The sequence below is a fragment of the Cyrtonyx montezumae genome, unplaced genomic scaffold (genome assembly GCF_038088225.1).
Source record: "Cyrtonyx montezumae isolate F1298 unplaced genomic scaffold, pur_monq_1.0 scaffold_75, whole genome shotgun sequence".
Taxonomy (NCBI): domain Eukaryota; kingdom Metazoa; phylum Chordata; class Aves; order Galliformes; family Odontophoridae; genus Cyrtonyx; species Cyrtonyx montezumae.
This window is the reverse complement of record NW_027072084.1, coordinates 196,146-215,413: the sequence shown is the minus strand read 5'-3', so window position 1 is coordinate 215,413 and position 19,268 is coordinate 196,146. Positions and strand designations below refer to the sequence as shown.

Sequence of the window (19,268 nt, the reverse complement as noted above, 5' to 3'; positions counted from 1 at the left end):
CCATTCACAGAAAATAGGCAGGAGTAAAAGAATGGAACTGATTACCTCAAATAACGGGTTGAAGTAGAAATAATGATCAAGCTTCAATCTCACTGTTGTGACTATGCAAGTTAAGACAGAGGAAACACAATTAACCACTACTTGTCAACTTCACTCACTTCACAACCACTAGAAGGACTCGAAGCAATCACCACTGCACACCAATACCTCCTGAAGCACAGTGAGAAGCATCATCCTACTCTTCTTTTATGGAAATGATCAATTCTGCACCACTTTGCCCACACGACACAATGAGCTTCCCCCAAGTTTCTGCACCTGCTGAGACCTCACTTCTTCTGCACAGAGACGGAGCAGAAGCTCAAAAATGGGCATCTGTTACATTATTAACAGGATTTGTAGCTATCAAACAAGATTACTCACTGGATAAACGTAACCAATCACTGCCATTTCCCCTTAATACCCAGAGCTGGAATAATTCTGGACTGAAACAGTTAATTACCCGTAGCAGTTTTATCGACCGAGTTATAATCCTCAACAACAGAATCTTCAATCACATCACTGATCTTCTGCCACGGCTCCAGCTCCTCCTCCTCACACTCCATAAAAAGGTCCGTGTCCGCCATCCTGCAGAAGGAAAAGAAGAAAACCCTTTATGGGATAACTGCATTTTGTCAGACAGCGAAAGCTCCGCTGTAAGTACGATTCTAACAACACAATTATTATTTTCAGGAAAATCAGAGATGTTTGCATTGTATACCTTTGGTTTTAACTTAAAATCGGAGTGCTTCTGCCTCTCCTCCTGCATGACAAAACCAACTTACCAGCTTCAAAAGCAGAATCCACTGCCCCAAACCGCAGAACCTTGACATGAATGAGGAATGTGGAAAGAAAAATCAAGGGGTTTATTCCATTCATGGTTGTGGATACTCTTAAGATTACTGCCAATATACAAATGAGACCAAATATCCAATCTTAACTGAGTAAGTCTGCTCCAACCCAACCCTGGGTGCCTAACTCTGTGTGCCACACCACCTCTCCATAACCGAGGGCATATCACTGCCAACACAACGAAGCTGGACGTCACAACTCTCAGCACTACTTCTTGCCACACTCCTTCCATACCTTCCCAATTCACTGGGATTTCTGAGCCCTGCTGCGTACCAAACAGAAGGTTTTTCGGACCTGCCTACAGCAGAAGTCAGATGTTCACTGCTGGGGCTGCAGCCAACCCAGACAGCAGTGAAATACAGATCTGACTGGGCTTACAGTTAAGGGTTTGCTGGACATTCTAACCATCCAGTCTGAATTACACCCACAATCCAGTCATCAACAGGGTCCTGCAGACCACCTCTTCTCAGAAGAGAAGAATCCTTAACTCATTCCAGACGCTCAGCTGAATCTTTAAAGGAAATAAGGATTATACTAAAGAACGACAAAAACTGCATTTCCTCATTTCCCACCTGGGTATGGTAGGACAGCGCAGCCAAGGCCGGCAGCGTGCTCTTCAAACCACTACAGGGCCTGGCAGCACTGCACTGCAAAAGAACAGCTCCTCCCTGGGCTGACTCTGGAATTTGGGTCCTTCAGCTCAGTCAGTGTCAGAGTTTGCCCGGGTTCCAGGAGACACAGAAGAATTACTCCTTTCCTATCCCAAACGACAGCGGACATCACTTTACCAGCTGAGGGCGGAGTCTTGAACATTTCCTTCAGTGGGGAGTTCACATGTCACCACTCCAAGGATGCTGCTTTGACTCCAGCCCACGGTGGACACAGCACAGTTCATCACTGGTACAGATGCGATCCAGGAAACGTCACCTTCAGTCTTGTATTGGTTCAGCAGCTCCTGACAAACCTCCTTCTGCTCCTGCACCCGTGGCCCCAGCTGGCACAAGCTTTGTGATATTCCAATGTCGCCACCATCATTTCCAATGTACTGAGGCCGATATCCAGGTCTGTACGCTTCCCTGCCCATAATCCTGATTGCTGAGCTGATGGAGACACTCTTCATGGCATGGAGTGCAATGCACCACCCTTCCTTCACTGTGTTACATCCTCTGGTTGGGCTCTATAGTGTTGCTGAAGATCGGTGGGGCCGTTTCTTCCTGCATGGAAGAATTCAATCCCAGCCCTTTGCTTCACACGTACTTCCACATCAGATGCAGTTCTGTCAGTCTGTCCCTCCGAGAGGACGGGCCCAGAGTTGGTTCATTTACACAAGAGCTCATGAAGAATTCCTCAAATACACAACCATCTTCTGCAAGCAGAAGGCAGAGAGCTGTTCTCCACGTCTGGGATGGAAACAAGAAACGAGGGCTCAAACTGAAGAGCAGAATCTCCACATTAGCCCCGAGAAAAGCTTCCAGCACAGCCCAGGGGCCACGGAGCTCCAGCTCTGGATCCCTAAGAACAGACAGATGGGCACAAAAAGGCAAACGCAGCATCAAGGCAGAGCAATGCCTTCCTGGGGACCCTGCAGGCTCCGTTCTCCTATGGTATCCCGTAATTCCTGAATTAGACCTGTGTTACCAGACAGCTTTGCACTTCGACAAAGCAGCAAGTACTCTCCACTTGCTGCCTGATGGCTCTGCTGGAATCCAACACCACCAGTGGTTATCTCTTGTGAATACACAAAACTCCCCCAGGGTGGCACAGAGGCCGTGCTTCCCCAGGGCAACGCACCCGCACCGCTGCTGACCAACACTGCGTCAAGCAGAGCACTCCACATCTTGCACTCCATGTGCCTACAACGCGGCTCCTCCTCGTGATCCACGAGGCAGAAAGAGCAGCCAACAGACAAAAACATCCCCGTCTCTGTCAAACAAAGTTCATTCCATAATGAAAAATCAAAACTTATTGTGATCATCCCGGTGTGCAATTAACACGTGCGTTGCACGGAGCTTAAAAAGGCTCTCGTTCTCCACAGCACGGGCACCTGCGTGCTTCAAAGACATCACCAGAGCCTTCATTTACCCACTGCAGCTTTGCTGCTAAAAAAAAAAAAAGCATTAACCACATTTTAAAGGTAGGAAGCAGAAATTGAACAGTGAAAGGGTCCACACGAAGCGCAATAAAACTCACGGCGTCAGCCCCCAGCACAAAAGAAAAACAGAAAAAGACGAAAAACAACACAGAAGAGACACCAATAATTCCTGTCTGACATTCGGGATGAGAACGCGCTCCAGAAACGTGGCTCTGAAATTGGGGTTTATGCAGAAATCCACCGCAGTGGAGGCAAAGGACCAAAGGACCTTCAATCTTCCCTCTGCCTGTTAACTTTTTTCTGTTTAATTACCAAACCTTATCAGACCCAGGCAGGGTCTCCTAGGAGATGGACGCACCGATCTCCGACGGGCGACCGCTGCAACCGACCAACAATACATATTTATGATTTCCCGTATTCCTGCGCTGCAGAAACCTCCAGAATGAAACACATCGTGGGGAATCTCCTCGGACAAAGCTGCTCCTCCTGCAAAGCACTGACAACGGGAGCTGCTCGTCGGCATCGCGTTACTGCACGGCCACGGTGATGGGCAGCTATAAATAGGATAAATAACCCCATCTATTAATTAAAGCACACACGTGTGTCTCCGCAGGAAGGCTAGGACTACAGAGGAAGGCTCTGCACAGATTGGGAGAAATATATTATTCAACAGCTCATAATTATTCAGAAGATGCAAAGACAAAATGCTAAAGAGGCTGTAGTTACACGCGTCTTCTGACACCAACTTGCATTATGCGCAGAGTATTTCATCTGTTCTATCAAATGAACTAAGAAAATGTCTCCTCTCTTCTATAATGTAACAGCTTTGTTTTGCCGAGCTTTGATCTCAAATATTTCTGGATGTAAGGAGCCTTTGCTCAATAAAATGATTAATCCCAATGATAAATACTCCACATTTAGCTCTTCAGCACACAGCTGGCAGATGCGTGGCTGAAAATAAGGATGCCAAAAAAAAAAGAAAAAAAAAATGACAAAGTGTAGAGATATAAGAAATAGAGCGCTGCAGAAAGGTGCTCTCTCCCTTCAGCTGGAAGAGCGGAAAAGACCTTCAGGGGCAGAGCCACTATGCATGAGCTCTATACAAACACCAGCGTGACTGAGGGACATAAACCCTTTATTTCTGTCAGCTGTGGTTCGTACTCATTGTTGTGACACAAGGAGGGAAAAGCCAACAGCCATTAAAGTCCTGCACTGAGGCTGGCCGGATTACATGGGCTGATCGGAGGGATTCCCGTTACCGGGGGAAAGCCAGCGACGCAGAGTTGCTGTTCACAGATTTCCCCACCCTAAGAAAGGAAGAGATCCTTCTCTCCTATGCCTCACGGCAAAAATAATAATGATTAAAAAAATAAATCCTAACCAACCCTAATTTCAGCTGAAACTGGGAATCTGGTCTGAGATCCAATGACATTTCTTTACCAATGAACACTCCCACGTGGTTGGAAAGGTATCAGACACAGCCCTGGGGACTGCTCTTGGATACCCAGCACCGAACAACTGGAAAGACAAGACTGACACCGCACTCTGCTCTACTGCACCACCGCAGAGCATCACTGTGCAGCACCACCAGCAATTTCAAGCTTCCAAAACACACAAACAAACAAAATAAGCACTAAATCCACCTCAGTGAGGTGGAAAACAAAGGATCCAGCTTAAACCCCGTGGGTTTTAACTCAGGGGATTCACCACCTCAGTGATGGGAGCGGGGGAGGATCAGTCCAGAGCATTTCCCATTACCCGAAGTACCTGTGGACAGCAGGATGTGCTCACAGACACACAGCTGTGTCTGTGAAGTGATCTCCAGAAGACGTGTGGTTATGTATTTACAGTTTCATTCACAGCTTGATATTTATCTCACACAAAGCAAACAAGCTATGACATACATATGCTGGATACACACACACCACTTCTTTTTAAAAGGACTTCAAATTAATGACTCGTTCAAATCTCACATGATGGGACGCACTACTCTTGCACTATGAGTTTCACTTTCTAAGGCTTTTAATTAAAAAAAAAATAAAAATAAAAAAATAAAGAGAAGTATAAATACATCCGTACTTGTCAGGGCACCGCTGGTGGCCCAATTTCTGCCTACTGGGTGAAATCATCCGCAGCACAAACAGCCCTGAGGGCATGCTGGCAGGTCAGACACAAGCTCATCCTGTGTTGTACAGGTGAGGAGGTGAAGCAGAAAGAGGAGTTTTGTTGAAAGAGAACCAACAGGAGGGATGGGGGCTGTCACCCTCCCGGCACCAAGTTACCCACAGAGGTAAGAACACGGCCACATAACAGCTCTGCTCAACTCAAACGCTGAAGTTTTGGGAGTGGTGAAGGACGTGGGCACCTCGGTGCTGCCTGGCACTCCGGGCTGGTTGCACTGCCTTCCTTGAGGTCGGAACCATCCAAGAACCATTGCAGGGCGCTCCACCGCAGGGCCCACCAGCGCAGGATGCCTTGGCTTGGAAGGGAACTTAAAGGCCATTGAGTTCCAGCTCCCTGCTGGCATCTTCATGTGAATTTACAATGTAAGAGCACCTGAACGTGCAGTCAGAGCCAACCCAAGTGGGAGCACAGCACTACCAAACAAGTGCACAACCTCAGCCGACTCCAGCGCACAACCCACCTGCACATCGAGGAAATAATGGGATGGTTCATGAGCCTGACAGGATGCCATGCATCTCCCAGCAGCCTGACCTGGATTTCAGCACAGGGCTGGCTCACACAGAGTCCCATGTGCAGTACCGTGGCGGTCTGGGACAGAGCAGGCACAGGGAAGCCAGAAACAACGTCCCCATGACACACCCGCGCAGGGGATGGGACCTCAGCAGCAGCTGCTTGGAGAAGAAGGCTGCGAGATGGGGGCAGGTGGAGCACAAGGCGGGCAACGCGCGTCCCTGCAGCACCGGATCGCACAGAATGTGGCACAGCTGTGCTGTCACAAGGGGCTGTGCACCAGCTGCACCCCAGGAAATTCCAGCTCAGCACCAAACTTTTCTCAGCGCCTTGCCAAAGGTTTGTCGGGCGTTGTGCCAGTCTAGATTTGCTAGTGAAGATTTAATTGCAGCGCGGTTCGAACGCTATCAACGTATCAGTCCTTTCCCCCAGCTCTCTAAGGAAAAATATCAGTGTGAAAAATACATATTAAGAATTAATTGACCCTTCAATTTTCCTCACCGCTTGCTATAAAACAACCTCCATGCTGAGAGTCCAGAAAAGAAAAACTAAGATCTAAAATCGAGGACCTGTTCCTAAGAGACCTACAGACGAGCTGAGATGACTCAACACACTGCAAGGTAGAAATTAATACATAAGCCAACTTCTGAGTGCCCGCTGCTCTCCATTTTGTCCAACCTCGGTGAACGTGCAGGCTCAACACAATTCCTGTCTCGTTACTTTTCTCACTCACTCTTAATAATGTGTACTCACTGGCAAGCAACGCACCTTAACTTTTTAAGAACCCAATGAGGTTACATTAAATGCAAATGAATCCTGTGATAAAGGTTCCTGCTGTCAAGACACGCCACGATCCCTTCCCTGAAGAAAAGATAATGTTCTTCGGTGGCTCTTAATGAATAACTGGCACAGCTTCGAGCTGATATAATCTCAGTGATGAAAATATTGGATGATGTTTTCATTAGTGTTTATTTGGCCATTCATCATGAGCAACACCTCTGAAAGAAGGGAGCAGGTGGAAGCTCAGCAGCCACATCCCTCACACCGGGGTGAATCCACCCTGCGCTGACGGATGCGCTCTGCTGGGCACCCAACTTCTTTCACAGCCATATTAAATTTGCTACGAATGCCATCACTTAAAGTCCTCTGTATTTTATTAAAGGCTTTGATGTGCGCAATGCCTACTAATTAAAATCTATTATTACACTCAATTTTAATGATTGTTATCTACCTTAAAGTTGGAAGCGCTGAGTGATGAAAACAAACCGCTTTCTGCTATTGTCTCTGCAGCTCTGCTGAACGCTTGGGGCATATTTTGTGAGCATGGGACTACCCTGAAGCTGCTCCTGGAGCCCGTGAGCTGTCTGCAGCTCCGTTCCTGCAAGTGGCACTGGGTGTGGGGCAGGTCTGTCGGAGCAAAGACAGTCGTAGGTCCTTTGACAGTCTCCAAGCAGCTGTGGGATTGTGCACACAAACAACGCAGCCATATATATCCACAACATAGTGCCATCTGTGACCAGCATGTGCAGAACCCCCGGCCCAGACAGAGCTCAGTGCTGCAGGACAGCCTCACTTGTGCAATCAGGCACAATACCACTGGAGATAAAATTATACTCAGGCATGGCACTCAAGGACAGAACTCCACACCTGCAGCAACCTCAAGCTATGAGCACACAGCAAGACCAGGGCAGGGAAGATGCAGAACCTCTCTTTCCTCACAAAACCTTTCCTAAAAGAAGTAACAGATCCCCCACCCTCCACCCCCACGTCCGCCCACTTACACTGCCCCATTCCACTATGGGTGACAGCTGCAACCACAACCAAGCTAATAAAGCTAACACCATGCACGTTGCTGTGTGACACACATCTTCTGCAGGGCAGCACAATCCCGCACACATTTTATGTCACAGCATGCAGTGGGGTGGGGGATATAGAATCGGGGTGTCCCACCGCAGTCACCAGGCTTCCCTGGCACTGAAGGGCAGGGAGTGGGTAAAGCAGTGCAAGTAGCTCAAGAGCAAACACACAGATTCAGCAGGTGCAGGTGGGAAAAGCATGGGACCATACAAACATGGAATGGGTTGGGTTGGAAGGGATAGCATATCCAATAGCTCAGGTTGGATGGGATCTCTTAGCAAACGAGTTGGGTTGCAAGGGATCGCCCAGTGGTCGGATCGGGCTGGAAGGGATCAATCAGCAAACAGCACGGGCTGGAAAGCATTGCTTGGTGAACGGGTTGTGTTGTGTTGGAAAAAATCACCTCGTGAACAGGTTGGAAGGGATCCCTTAGCAAACAGCTGTAGAGTAAATAACTCCTAATGACGATACTCCACCAGGGAATAGTATAGAAGATGGTATATTTCAAGTAGTTCTATACAAACAGTTATACAGGTAATACAAAAGAGAAGATGGCTCACCTTTAAGATGACAAGGCTCGCAGAGGACTCCACATGGGAGGGATCTCCAAGAAGAGATCCTTCCCTGGTGGTGGTCAGCCCTTAAATGGGGTTTGAGAGAGGAGGAACTAGGCTCCACCCCTTCCACCCACACAGGTATATCACCTTCACCTGTGCCCCCATGGCTGACTTGGTGCTCACCTCAGGTGACCAATCAGTGGTTCAGGCCGTGATTCAGCAGTTCCCATACACTCCACCCCTTCACGACATGAACCACTGATCAAGTAACCATAAGGTGAGTTCCCCTTGATACAGAGACCCAATACATCGCGACGCTTACATAATTGCCCGTCGCAACGCATGCTGATGTAATCTGATATGAGTGATGATCGGCGCATCCGTCGAACTCTTCTTTGGGCCAGTGCTCGGTGGTATCTACTGGAAGCATGTAATCATACAGTGCAGGTCCATCTTACGTGTCATCAGTCCCGGTTAGACCATCACCAGATGCTTCACATGGTCTTATAACAACTCTGGAACACTGCAGTATTGTTTTGATTCCTTCTGGTGATTCATAGACTTATGGGGAGTAATACAAGTGTTTTAGAGGTACCAAGAGGGGAAGATCCGCTTTCCAGGGCAAGATACAGGCCGTATTCCTGTCTTGGGTTAACACTTCAGCTTGTACAGGGGCACGCCCTGGTCGCCTGTACCAAACCCTTTGACCCGATGTCTGTGGCTGTACGACTATATCAGGCACCAAAGGGGGTGTCCTGATCTGCCACAGAGACATGATAGGGGTCCCCTTAGCAATGAAGACTGGAGTGTTAACCATTATTTCAGTAGGCCATGTACCTATAACCGGAGGAGCTACCGAACCCCCCACCTCCAATAATCTCCCCCAAGGTGCAAGTAGGCCGCACCATCGTGGTCCTACCTGCACCTTCCAGGGCCATTTTATTCTATTGGTACCTGGTTCTAGGTCCTCAGGGGCAGGGAGCAGAAGGTTGTTCTCATTGCCAATCTGAGGTTTCACTTCATTATCGGTGCCCGTAATTTGGATCCTAAGTGGGGAGGCCCATATTGTTTGTAACATTTTCAAGGCACTGGGTCTGCCATCTCTAGGTCTTTCATTCAGGTCCCGCAGGGTCTCATGGAGTCTCTTTGTCCACCCCTGCAGGGACTGAGAGTCTGTCTTCAGGGCAGCCTTGAGAATACCATTGTAACGTTCGATAAGGCCTGCCCCCGTTGGATTATATGGCAGGTGGAATCGCCACTCAATATTATTTTCTTCTGCCCAGCGTTGTATCACTGCACCCGTGAAATGACTTCCTTGGTCACTCTCGATGACTTGCGGTGTCCCGTAGGCAGCCATCAACCTTGTGAGTGCCTTTATAGTGTATGCCTGGTTGGCTTTTGGTACTGGATAGGCCTGCATTAGCCCACTCGCGGTGTCGACACAGGTTAGGGCATATCTCGCCCCCTCAGACCGAGGGAGAGGCCCAATATAATCAACCTGCCACCTCTGTAGAGGATTGTGTCCTCTAGCAAGATGGGCTGTAGTTTCAGGCAACGACCTCGGTCTTATCTTAGAGCAGGCGTCACAGTCTCGGCATGCTTGAGCGATGTCCGATAGTTGTACGGGCAGTCCCCACGCTTTAGCGGCTGCCCACATGGTCTTCTGCCCAGCATGCCGCAGCTTTTGATGTAGCCAGTAAGCGATATTCTCAGATGGAGAGTTCTCAACCCATCTAACTCGGGCCAGTGTGTCGGCTTCATCATTTCCTGGTGACTGTAGGGGTTGATGACCAGAAACATGGTAGACACACACAGTTCTGTGTTTGACTGTATTCCATATGTCTAACCACATATCTTTGCCCCAGATCGGTCGGGAGTGGATAGTCCAATCCTGGGTGGCCCACTGTGCGATCCAAAGAGTGAGCCCCCGATACACAGCCCAACTATCTGTGCAAATATTCAGGATACCATCACCAGGTTCTTTGGTTATAACCATCCACACCGCCCGCAGCTCTGCCCACTGGCTGCTTTGACCATCCCCCTCTTCGAACCAGATTGTGTCTGTGGCAGGATGGTACGCTACTGCTCTCCACTTACTTGGGTTGCCCTTGCTGGACCCATCCGTGTACCAGGCATCTTCAGGAATAGGATATTTTCCTTCCTGGACGGGACTCTTCTGTGGTGGAGCAACCGAAGTTTGTTTTGGTGCATCACTATGATACGTTACTGGGCCAAGAATCTTCTGAAGCTCTTCTTTCAACGGTGAGGAAGATAGACTACTCCTCTGACTGAGATAGGCAACCCATCGTGCCACCGTCTGCGCCTGGGCCACCCCCGTCTTAGGAAGGTGGGTCAGATCTCTTACCCACCCCTGGATTGGCAATGTAGTCTTGACTATAACTTCGGCCGTTTGGGTTATTGGCTCTACCGCTTGTAATGCAGAATAGGCAGCCAATAACTGTTTTTCAATCATACTATATCTTTCCTCTGCTCCATGCCACACCTGAGACCAAAATCCAATGGGGGTCCGAACAGAACTCTGACGTTGCCACAGGCCCCAGCCAAAGCCATCTTGAGTTACGTGAACATCTAGCTCAGCTGGAAGGGTAGGATCAAATATACCCAGTGCCTGGGCTTGTTTAACTGCCTGTTTCGCCTGTTGAAAAGCATCCTGTTCTGTTCTCCCCCAGTCCCATAATTGGCCCTTTTTGGTAAGTCTATATAAAGGTGTCAGCAGCTGCGCCAAATGAGGTATAAAGGAACGCCAATATCCCAATATACCCAGGAATTCCTGCAGCTGCTTTGGTGTTGTAGGGACTGGAAATGCCTGAACCTTATCTATGACGGCATCAGGTAATACTTTGGTCTTTCCTGACCAGACTACCCCTAGAAATTTTACGGACAGTCCTGGACCTTGCACTTTTTGAGGATTGATAGCCCATCCTCTTTCACTTAGGTAGGCAGTTAATGAATCTGCTGCCTCCCCTACTGCTTCCAGTGAGTCGGATGTTAACAGGAGGTCATCAATATAGTGGTATAGGTTCACACTGTTTGGTTTCCTCCAATCAGCCAGGTCACGTGCCACCAAATTATGACAGTATGTTGGTGAGTGCACGTACCCCTGTGGCAAGACCTGAAAGGTCCACTGCCTGCCTCCCCACGTAAATGCAAATTGATCTTGTGATTCTTTAGCAATAGGTATGCTAAAAAACGCATTCGCTAAATCCAGGACACAATGGTAGGTTTTAATTTCCCTACTAAGAGTGTCCATTAAGGAGGCAATATTGGGTACGGCCGCATGGATGGGCGGCGTGACCTTATTCAGTTCCCTATAATCCACCGTCATTCTCCATGTTCCATCCGACTTCCGTACTGGCCATATGGGGGAATTATATGGGCTGTGTGCAGGCCTTATAATACCTACTTTCTCTAATTCCTGCACTGTTTTTGATATTTCTTCTTGTCCACCCGGGAGTCTGTACTGTCTTACATTAGTAATCCGGCGTGGTTTTGGCAAACAAATGGGCTCATGTTTCGCATGGCCCCTCAATATTGTCCGTATTGCCCGGATACTAATGTACCTCTGCCGTAGTCTGAACTCTCCCACAGTTGTCTGGAGAGCCAGACCCCATAGAATGTCTATGCCCAAGATATATTCTGGAATTGGGGCAATCGACACCTTATACTCCCGGGGCGGGAGACGCCCAACCCCCAATTTCAACCACGTCTGGGTGACTGGAATAGTCTGTCCCCCAAACCCACCAATCATCACTCTATTACCCTTAAATTTCGTTGGGTCTCCATATATAATCGATGTTTCTGCGCCAGTATCCACTAGAGCCATCACCTTCTGCACATTTGTCCTGGACCAGAATATTGTTAGTTCTACATAGGGCCTCCGGTCACAGCTAGAGGCCCTATGGGGACCAGAATTCTCCGTTAATCCATGAATTTTGCCAGATCTAAATCTTTTGCCACAGGTGGCTCAGGCACTGTAGCCTGTGACACCTGCGGATATTTTTTCCTTCTGTTCGGTATTATAAAGTCAGCCAAATTCCAGGTTGTTGTTGGTGTTTTTTCTATAATTCGTACTCCCGATTTTCTGGGAGCACTCTGAAATTTCTGATCATTTCTAAGCTGTTTCCACAGCTGTAACAAAACATGGTTGGGTTGCCCATCAATTTTGGTAAATGCAACCCCAGCCCGTATGAGATCATTAAACATAGTCCTCCGGGATACCCGTACGGGGCCTGATCGGGGCATCCGTGGAGCAGGCTTTTTAGTTCTAATAGGGAAGGCCTCAGCATCTTCCACTATACGAACATTACGCCTGGTTCTTACGCGCTCCGTCTCCCCTAAGTCTGCTACTAACTGGGCTGCCTGCTGTACGATGGCTTCTGATGCCACCAACGGATTTAATATGGAAACCAACATCCCATATAGGTGGGAGGGGGCCTGCTGTAGTATTAGATCTCTCATGCCCGCTGTAAATTTTTCCGTATCAGGGCTTTCAAAAGTGTCCGCATACAGAGCCTCCCTCATACCCAGTTCTCTGATATAGGTCTGGAGGTCCTCCATAGAGGACCACAAACCAGTATTAAGAGGGATATCGGTTTTATTGGGCCATGTTAAGCGGCATGCAGCCATCAACCAATCTATAATAGAATGGTTTTCCTCATTATAATGGACAGCTGCATATAATCTTTGTCTTAATGCCGGGTTTATCGTTATAGATGCTAATTTTGACATTTCTGTTCCATTTACTAAAACACTTTCAGCTCCTGCATCCCATAACCTTAGGAGCCATGATGGTATGCTTTCTCTTGGTTTCTGATGGAACCGTTGTACTAGGTCCATCAACTCATTAGCTGTGTATGGACGAGCGGTCACATGGAGGCAGGTTTCTGCAGGGGGCCATTGGTCAGGAGGCACCCCTGCTGGTCTATCCTGTACCTTCTTTGTTTTTTGAGTTATAATAGGCCGAATCTCGAATGGGTCCATCATAGATGGAGTTTCGAGATCTGCCTTAGAGATCTTTTCCCCTGTCACATCAGAGTCTTCTTCCTCTGATTTTGGGGTGTCTTCTACCAATATATTCCTTATTTGTCTTGTGGGGACATTTAGGCCAGGCTTTTTGGTTGTTAACGTACCCAGCTGTTGTTCCAGTTTCTCAATACGGTCTCGTAATAACTGATTTTCAGTTTCCATATTAACATTTGCGACATCTAACTTGAGTATGGCCATTACTAATGGCCAGGCTACTGCAGAGGCAGCTAACCGCCGCTCCTTGGTAATAAGTATGTCTTTATCTAATCCTACAAAGTAGTCAGTCAAATAAGATGGAGAAGGAGCGGCAGTCCCTGGAACCCGCATGGGTCCCCATTTCTCAATAACGGATGCCAATCCATAGTAGGGTGACCCCATGAATCCTGGAATTAGACCAGGGATTGTCTGTTCTAGGGGGGTAACGTTCTCCCCCTTGGCCCATTTAAATATACTCCAAATAAACGACATTATGGATTTAGTTAGAGCTGCCTGGCTCGCCAAATGTAGAGTAAATAACTCCTAATGACGATACTCCACCAGGGAATAGTATAGAAGATGGTATATTTCAAGTAGTTCTATACAAACAGTTATACAGGTAATACAAAAGAGAAGATGGCTCACCTTTAAGATGACAAGGCTCGCAGAGGACTCCACATGGGAGGGATCTCCAAGAAGAGATCCTTCCCTGGTGGTGGTCAGCCCTTAAATGGGGTTTGAGAGAGGAGGAACTAGGCTCCACCCCTTCCACCCACACAGGTATATCACCTTCACCTGTGCCCCCATGGCTGACTTGGTGCTCACCTCAGGTGACCAATCAGTGGTTCAGGCCGTGATTCAGCAGTTCCCATACAACAGCTCAAGTCAGAAGGATTCTCATAGTGAATGGGCTGGGTTGGACAGAAGTTCTGGGTTGAATGTGTTGGGTTGGAAGGGTTCACTTAATGGTTGGGTTGGAAAGGATCGCTTAGCAGCCCAGTGGGGTTGGAAGGGACCCTTCAGATCGCTTAGCAAATGGGTCGGAAGGGAATGCTCAGCAGCTGGGTTGGGCTGGAAGGGCCCAAGATCCACTGCCAGCAGCCCTGCAGTGCTGTGCCCAAAGCCCTGACCCTGAGGAGCTGTGCCACCACCATCACCACCCCATGGCTCCGTGTCACCAACAACCACGGCCCACAGACACAAAGCAGCACTTCATACACCGCCGTGCACTCAGGGAGGGCCCTTCCACGGGGACGGCGCAAAGGCGGAGGGGCCGCGACCCCGCTCCGTTATCAGTGAGTGCCCCACAGCGCTGGGGAGGGGCGGGGAGGGGCTGAAGGCCGCAATGGGGCTCAGGGCCTTCGGGAGGGGCCTTTCACACAGAGCGCGCCCCCCCCCCCCGGGCTGAGAGCATTGTGCCTGTGAGAAAGCGAGAAAAAATAACCCCGGTGCCCAACATGGCCGCCCACCAATACGGGGGGGAGAAGGGGGGGGAGGGGGGGGCGACGGAGCTCCGGGGGGGTGCGCGGGGCGGAGGGATCGGGGCCGCATCACCGCGGGGGGTGTGAGAGGATCCCTCCGCCCCGCGGCACGGCGGCTCCTCCCCCCCCGCCCCCCCCATTCCTCCTCCGCTTTGTGTGTGCCCCTCTTTTCCACCCCCCCCCCCCTCCCCGATCCCCGGGCGGTCGGAGCCGGTTCACCCCAAACTCCCCCCGATCCCTCCGCCCACGGCACATAACGGACCGCGGCCTCCTCCTCCTCCCACCCCCCGCCCGGCTCTCACCTTCCCCGCTCCGCGCGGTCCCTCAGCCCCGGGAGCGCAGCGCAGGTGACATCGGGCGGCGGGCGGAGGGCCGGGGGGGGGGGGGGGGCGGGAGGAGGAGGAGCCGCCGCGGGGGGATACACGCGGCGCCGCCGCACTCCACACACACACACAAAAAGGGGACCGGGCGGCGGAGGGAGACGGTGACGTCACTTCCTGCCGGGACGCGATGCGCCGCGCGGATTGGTGGGCGGTGTGGTGACGTCACCTGGAGGGCGGGGCTTCCGCCACCGCCTCCTCAGGGGTGGTGGAGTGGGGCGAGGGGGGCGGGAGCGGCTGCGCGCATCTTGGGGGACCCTGCTTTAACCCCCCCCACACACCCCTTCTTCCAACGCATTATTGTCCTCATCCCCTACCCCAAACCATCCCCACTAACCCCACTGTTCCCAGTTGCCGCATCTCCGTGGTTCTTGAATACCTCCAGGGACGGTGACTCCGCCGCTTCCCTGTTCCAAATGATCACCGCTCTTGGAGAGAGGAAATGATTCCTAATATCCAAGCTGAGCCTCTGCGCTGTTAGGCAGTACAACACACTGCATGAGAAATTGGGGTGCTTGTTTGTTACTGCGTGGTCAGTCAGCTTGGGAGTTAGGCGTTTACCAGTGTGGATGCTGTCGTTCAAGAAGATGATAAACGTTCGGGCTTCAGGACGGCTCATAGTGAATGACATCCTAGAGGGGACGCTGTCTGGTGTCATGGGTGGGAGGTGCTGGCCTCAAGATGCACCAGGACGGGTTCCAGATGGATGTCAGGGACTGAGGAGCAAGGAATGCCACCAAAGGCACCGACTCATGTTGAGTACTGGGGAAAATTTCTTCTCTGTCTTCTGTCTTTAATAATAAACTTCTTGTTGTGCATAACTTGGTTGTGATTGGTCATGCAGCTTTTAGCTGCATATGGTACAGACTGAATACTGAAGATAATACATTGAAAACTGGTAATGCTCGTGTTTATTAACAGCCAACATATTTTTCATAGAGTATGTCAGGTTGGTGGGGACCACAAGGATCACCAAGTTCCAACCAACGTTATTTCTAAAACACACAACTGTGCACTACAGAACTGATAACATTTATATCTTCAACATCCTTTGAAATGTCATGTCCTCTATTCTTGAAATGTGTTTTTGGTGAGTGGTGCACTTCCCAAATGGACCCCCATGGAGCGATGCTGGAATGTGATTTATGATGCCACACTTTGTTAAACAAGCACATTAATTTCTTTCTGATGGTCTTCCCGAGTTCCCCGTCATTCTCACTCGTTTACACAGTGCATTTTGTGCCAGAGGGAAGTGTGTGCATTTCACCATCTGTCCCCTATAAATCATATGTACAATGCAAAGGGCCACGTTTTCTTCTGATAGTAATAACCAACATTTTCACCAGTGATGTGTTGTGCTCCTGGTGGTGCCTCCACCCCACAGCAGCATTATTCAATTACTGAGCATTAATATAAGCATAAGATTATTTCATAATCAGGAAGCAGCAGTAAATAAAAAATGATGTTTCTCCTGAAATGTCACTCACACTGCAGTACTGTTGGTGGGAAAAGCTAAGAGTTTCTCATTGGAATTCAGATGTCTGAAAGGAAAGATCTTCCAATGAAGTTTTGTATTACTGACAACTGACAATTGTATTTACCACCAAAAATATTATCGCTGCTGATCCCTGAATTTTTCCTTCCTTGCTTGCTGATTTGCCTGGCTTGGAGCAAGGAAACCAGCTCTTTTCAACTACCTGGCTACCTGAGCTGCTTCTCCCCAAGCTGATTTTGGACACAAAGAATATGTTGAACAATTTTCCAGGAACTTCACAGTTTCTTCATTCCAATAATTGGCTGCGATTTACTCTTCTCTGTCTCCTCAAACCAAATCTAACCTCTGTGTTTTCTCTAAAAATAACTTCTAATTTCTCTATTGACTCCAAAGCTGTTGCAGTGCCCCCTTAAGACCATAGGAACAGTAATCGAATATTTTTCATTTTGGGGCACTCAGCATCCAACATTTGCACCAAATTTGCAGCACAGAGAACTAAACTGCATGTGTTGTCTTAAAGAAGTTTTTCTGCTTGAAAACAGGGCACTCGAATGCACTAATTGCATTCAGTCAGTGGGATGATAATTTTTGGTCCTTGAAGTTGTTGATTATCAAATTAAACCCAACTATGCCACCTAATGCAGTGGGTGTTGCCTTTCTGGTTTAGTAGTATTTAAGGGACAATACAACATGTGTGTACAGCAATTAAAGAAATTCAAAAAACAAACAACGGGGAACTCTGAGTGCTCTTCACTCTGGAAACAGCATTCTTATTTTTGTTCTCCAGTTCTGGTTTTGGAGATCACTGTGCAGACACGTCCCCCCTTGGAGCCACTTTGTTTACAGGACTGTAGTGCTGAAAACACAGCAGCTGCCAAATGGGCAAAGACATTTAACACAACCACTTCCTTCTCCACTGCTGGAAAGCGTTCAGGGTCTGCGCAGGGTCACAACATCCTGGGTTGATCCGCTGGGAAACAACCAGAGCAGTGGGAGGCGACCAGAGCAGAGGGGGGGGTGGGTTCAGTGCGTCCAAACCATTGGGTTTCTCAGCATACTCGATCCTCCCCCCGGGCAGCACTCTGCCCTCCCCTTGGCTCTCTATATATTCCCTTCTGCTTTACTCCATTCCAGGCACTGTAGTTCCTGCTGTGCACCTCGGAGCCGACATGGGTAAGAGATCTGCAGCTTTCTGCTCCATTCTGCTCTGCGAAACTTTGCTGCGTTTGCTGGCAGGGCTGTGTTCACCTTTTTCTGCTCAATTAGAGGTTTGCTCCGTTAAACCACTGCACAGCTGCAATGCTCTCAGGGAACACTTCGCACCATCGTCTCTTTGAGTGTGTCAGTGTTAGGAGCTGATAGAAACACTTGGGAGCGCTGTCCTGAGTGGGAATGGGAATGGCACTTCCATGAAACTGAGGAGCTGAGTTTCACTTTTCACAAATATTGTTGCTAAGAGCTTTTATTTCCTTCTCTGCTGCCCTGAAACGAAGGGGAGGGGACTGGAATAGCTCGAAATGACTTTGCACGTCCGTAAAGTGTTGTGTAATGTGGAAAGTGATCGCTGTTCCCTCGTTTTTTTCCAAAAAACGTTTGAGTGGTAGAACTTAGGAAGACATTTCTCAGCCAAAACTATTGCCTATGATTCAGCAAAAGGACTGGTTTGGGTTATCTCCTGCGCTGAGTGCTTATCTTGGTGTGTTGTTTGGTGCCAAAGGCACAGAGCAAACAGTGCTGGTTTTGTTTTAGTGCCTAAGAAGTGTCGAGCAGAGTTGGCAGCCTGTGGTAGCATCCTTTTCGTGGGAATGGTGGTGGGAATCTGCAGGGAGTCACCAGGTGGTGTGGAAGGAGGAAGTTAAACACTGTACTGCACTGCTTATCCTTGCCAGGAGTGATGGATTGACTCGAAGTTCTCATAAATCCTTACCACCTCTCTCCTAAATTCCCTCTGAGACAACATGGGCACCTCCACTGTTTGTCTTCAGGGTCTGAGGAGCTCCTTGACGGAGAGGGCAATGGGGTCAATGCTGCCTCTGCGTTGGGAATCCCATCCGTGGCATCTGGGAAAAAAGTGCTGCTATAAACTTTTAAGGGCACAGTACCAGAACAGACAGCATGAAGAGACGTTCTGCCTCTTTGGGAGGTTCTCCAGAGGACGTTTCTGTTCCCTTTCTTCCTTCCTAAATTGCTGGTTTCCCCACTGAGCTGTCCTCCTCCTGCTGAACGGTGGTGGAGGTGTTCTGCTGGAGGTGGTAGTTGAGGAATGTTGGTTGGAGGAACAGAGGTGAAGCGCTGAAGTTTCCAACAGACAGAAGGCAACTGGTTCGTAATTCCCTTTCCTCTTGTCCTTTCAGGTCACCTGCAGCGTCACCTCTTACCCAGGCTGTAAATCCTCAAGAATAACCACTTCTTCAGCATATGTTTGCAGAGAAAGGCTGGAGGCTTTCCAGCAGTAATGAATTGGGTTGTTCAGACCAGGCAGTCTGTCTCCTTGCCCACCTGGCAGGGATTCACCAACTCTCTCTACACCATTTAGCACAGTTTTCTTTGAACCCCAGACCTGTGTCCCATATTGCTGTGGTTCAAAATTGTGAGGCTAAACTCTGTGAAATGAAGGCCCGAATTTGCTGTCATTTTTGAGTGTGGAGCATCACATTCCATAACTCAAGGAACCTCAGCACTGACCCGAGTCAGAGCGAGACTTACAGGTGCTTGGCAACATCAGCTGGATCTGAGATCAGTCCATCTCTGAATGCAAAGCCAATGTCCTGTTAGAGACAAATCTTAAAAGAATGTGGAGAC

The 19,268-nt window shown here is 49.1% G+C and overlaps 1 protein-coding gene across 4 annotated transcripts in view; it reads right to left on the bottom strand.

Annotated features, from left to right (window-relative positions):
* POGZ (pogo transposable element derived with ZNF domain) overlaps positions 1-14,970 on the bottom strand; it is a 32,745-nt gene extending 17,775 nt beyond the window's left edge. For all 4 annotated transcript variants that reach the window (XM_065751568.1, XM_065751569.1, XM_065751570.1 and 1 more), the window contains exons 1-2: positions 14,894-14,970; positions 500-624 (exon numbers count right to left, since the gene is read on the bottom strand). In XM_065751568.1, coding sequence (XP_065607640.1) covers positions 500-623 — 124 coding nt within the window. In that variant the 5' untranslated portion in view covers position 624; positions 14,894-14,970. The remainder of the gene's footprint in view (positions 1-499; positions 625-14,893) is intronic.
* Between the last annotated feature and the right edge of the window lie 4,298 nt (positions 14,971-19,268).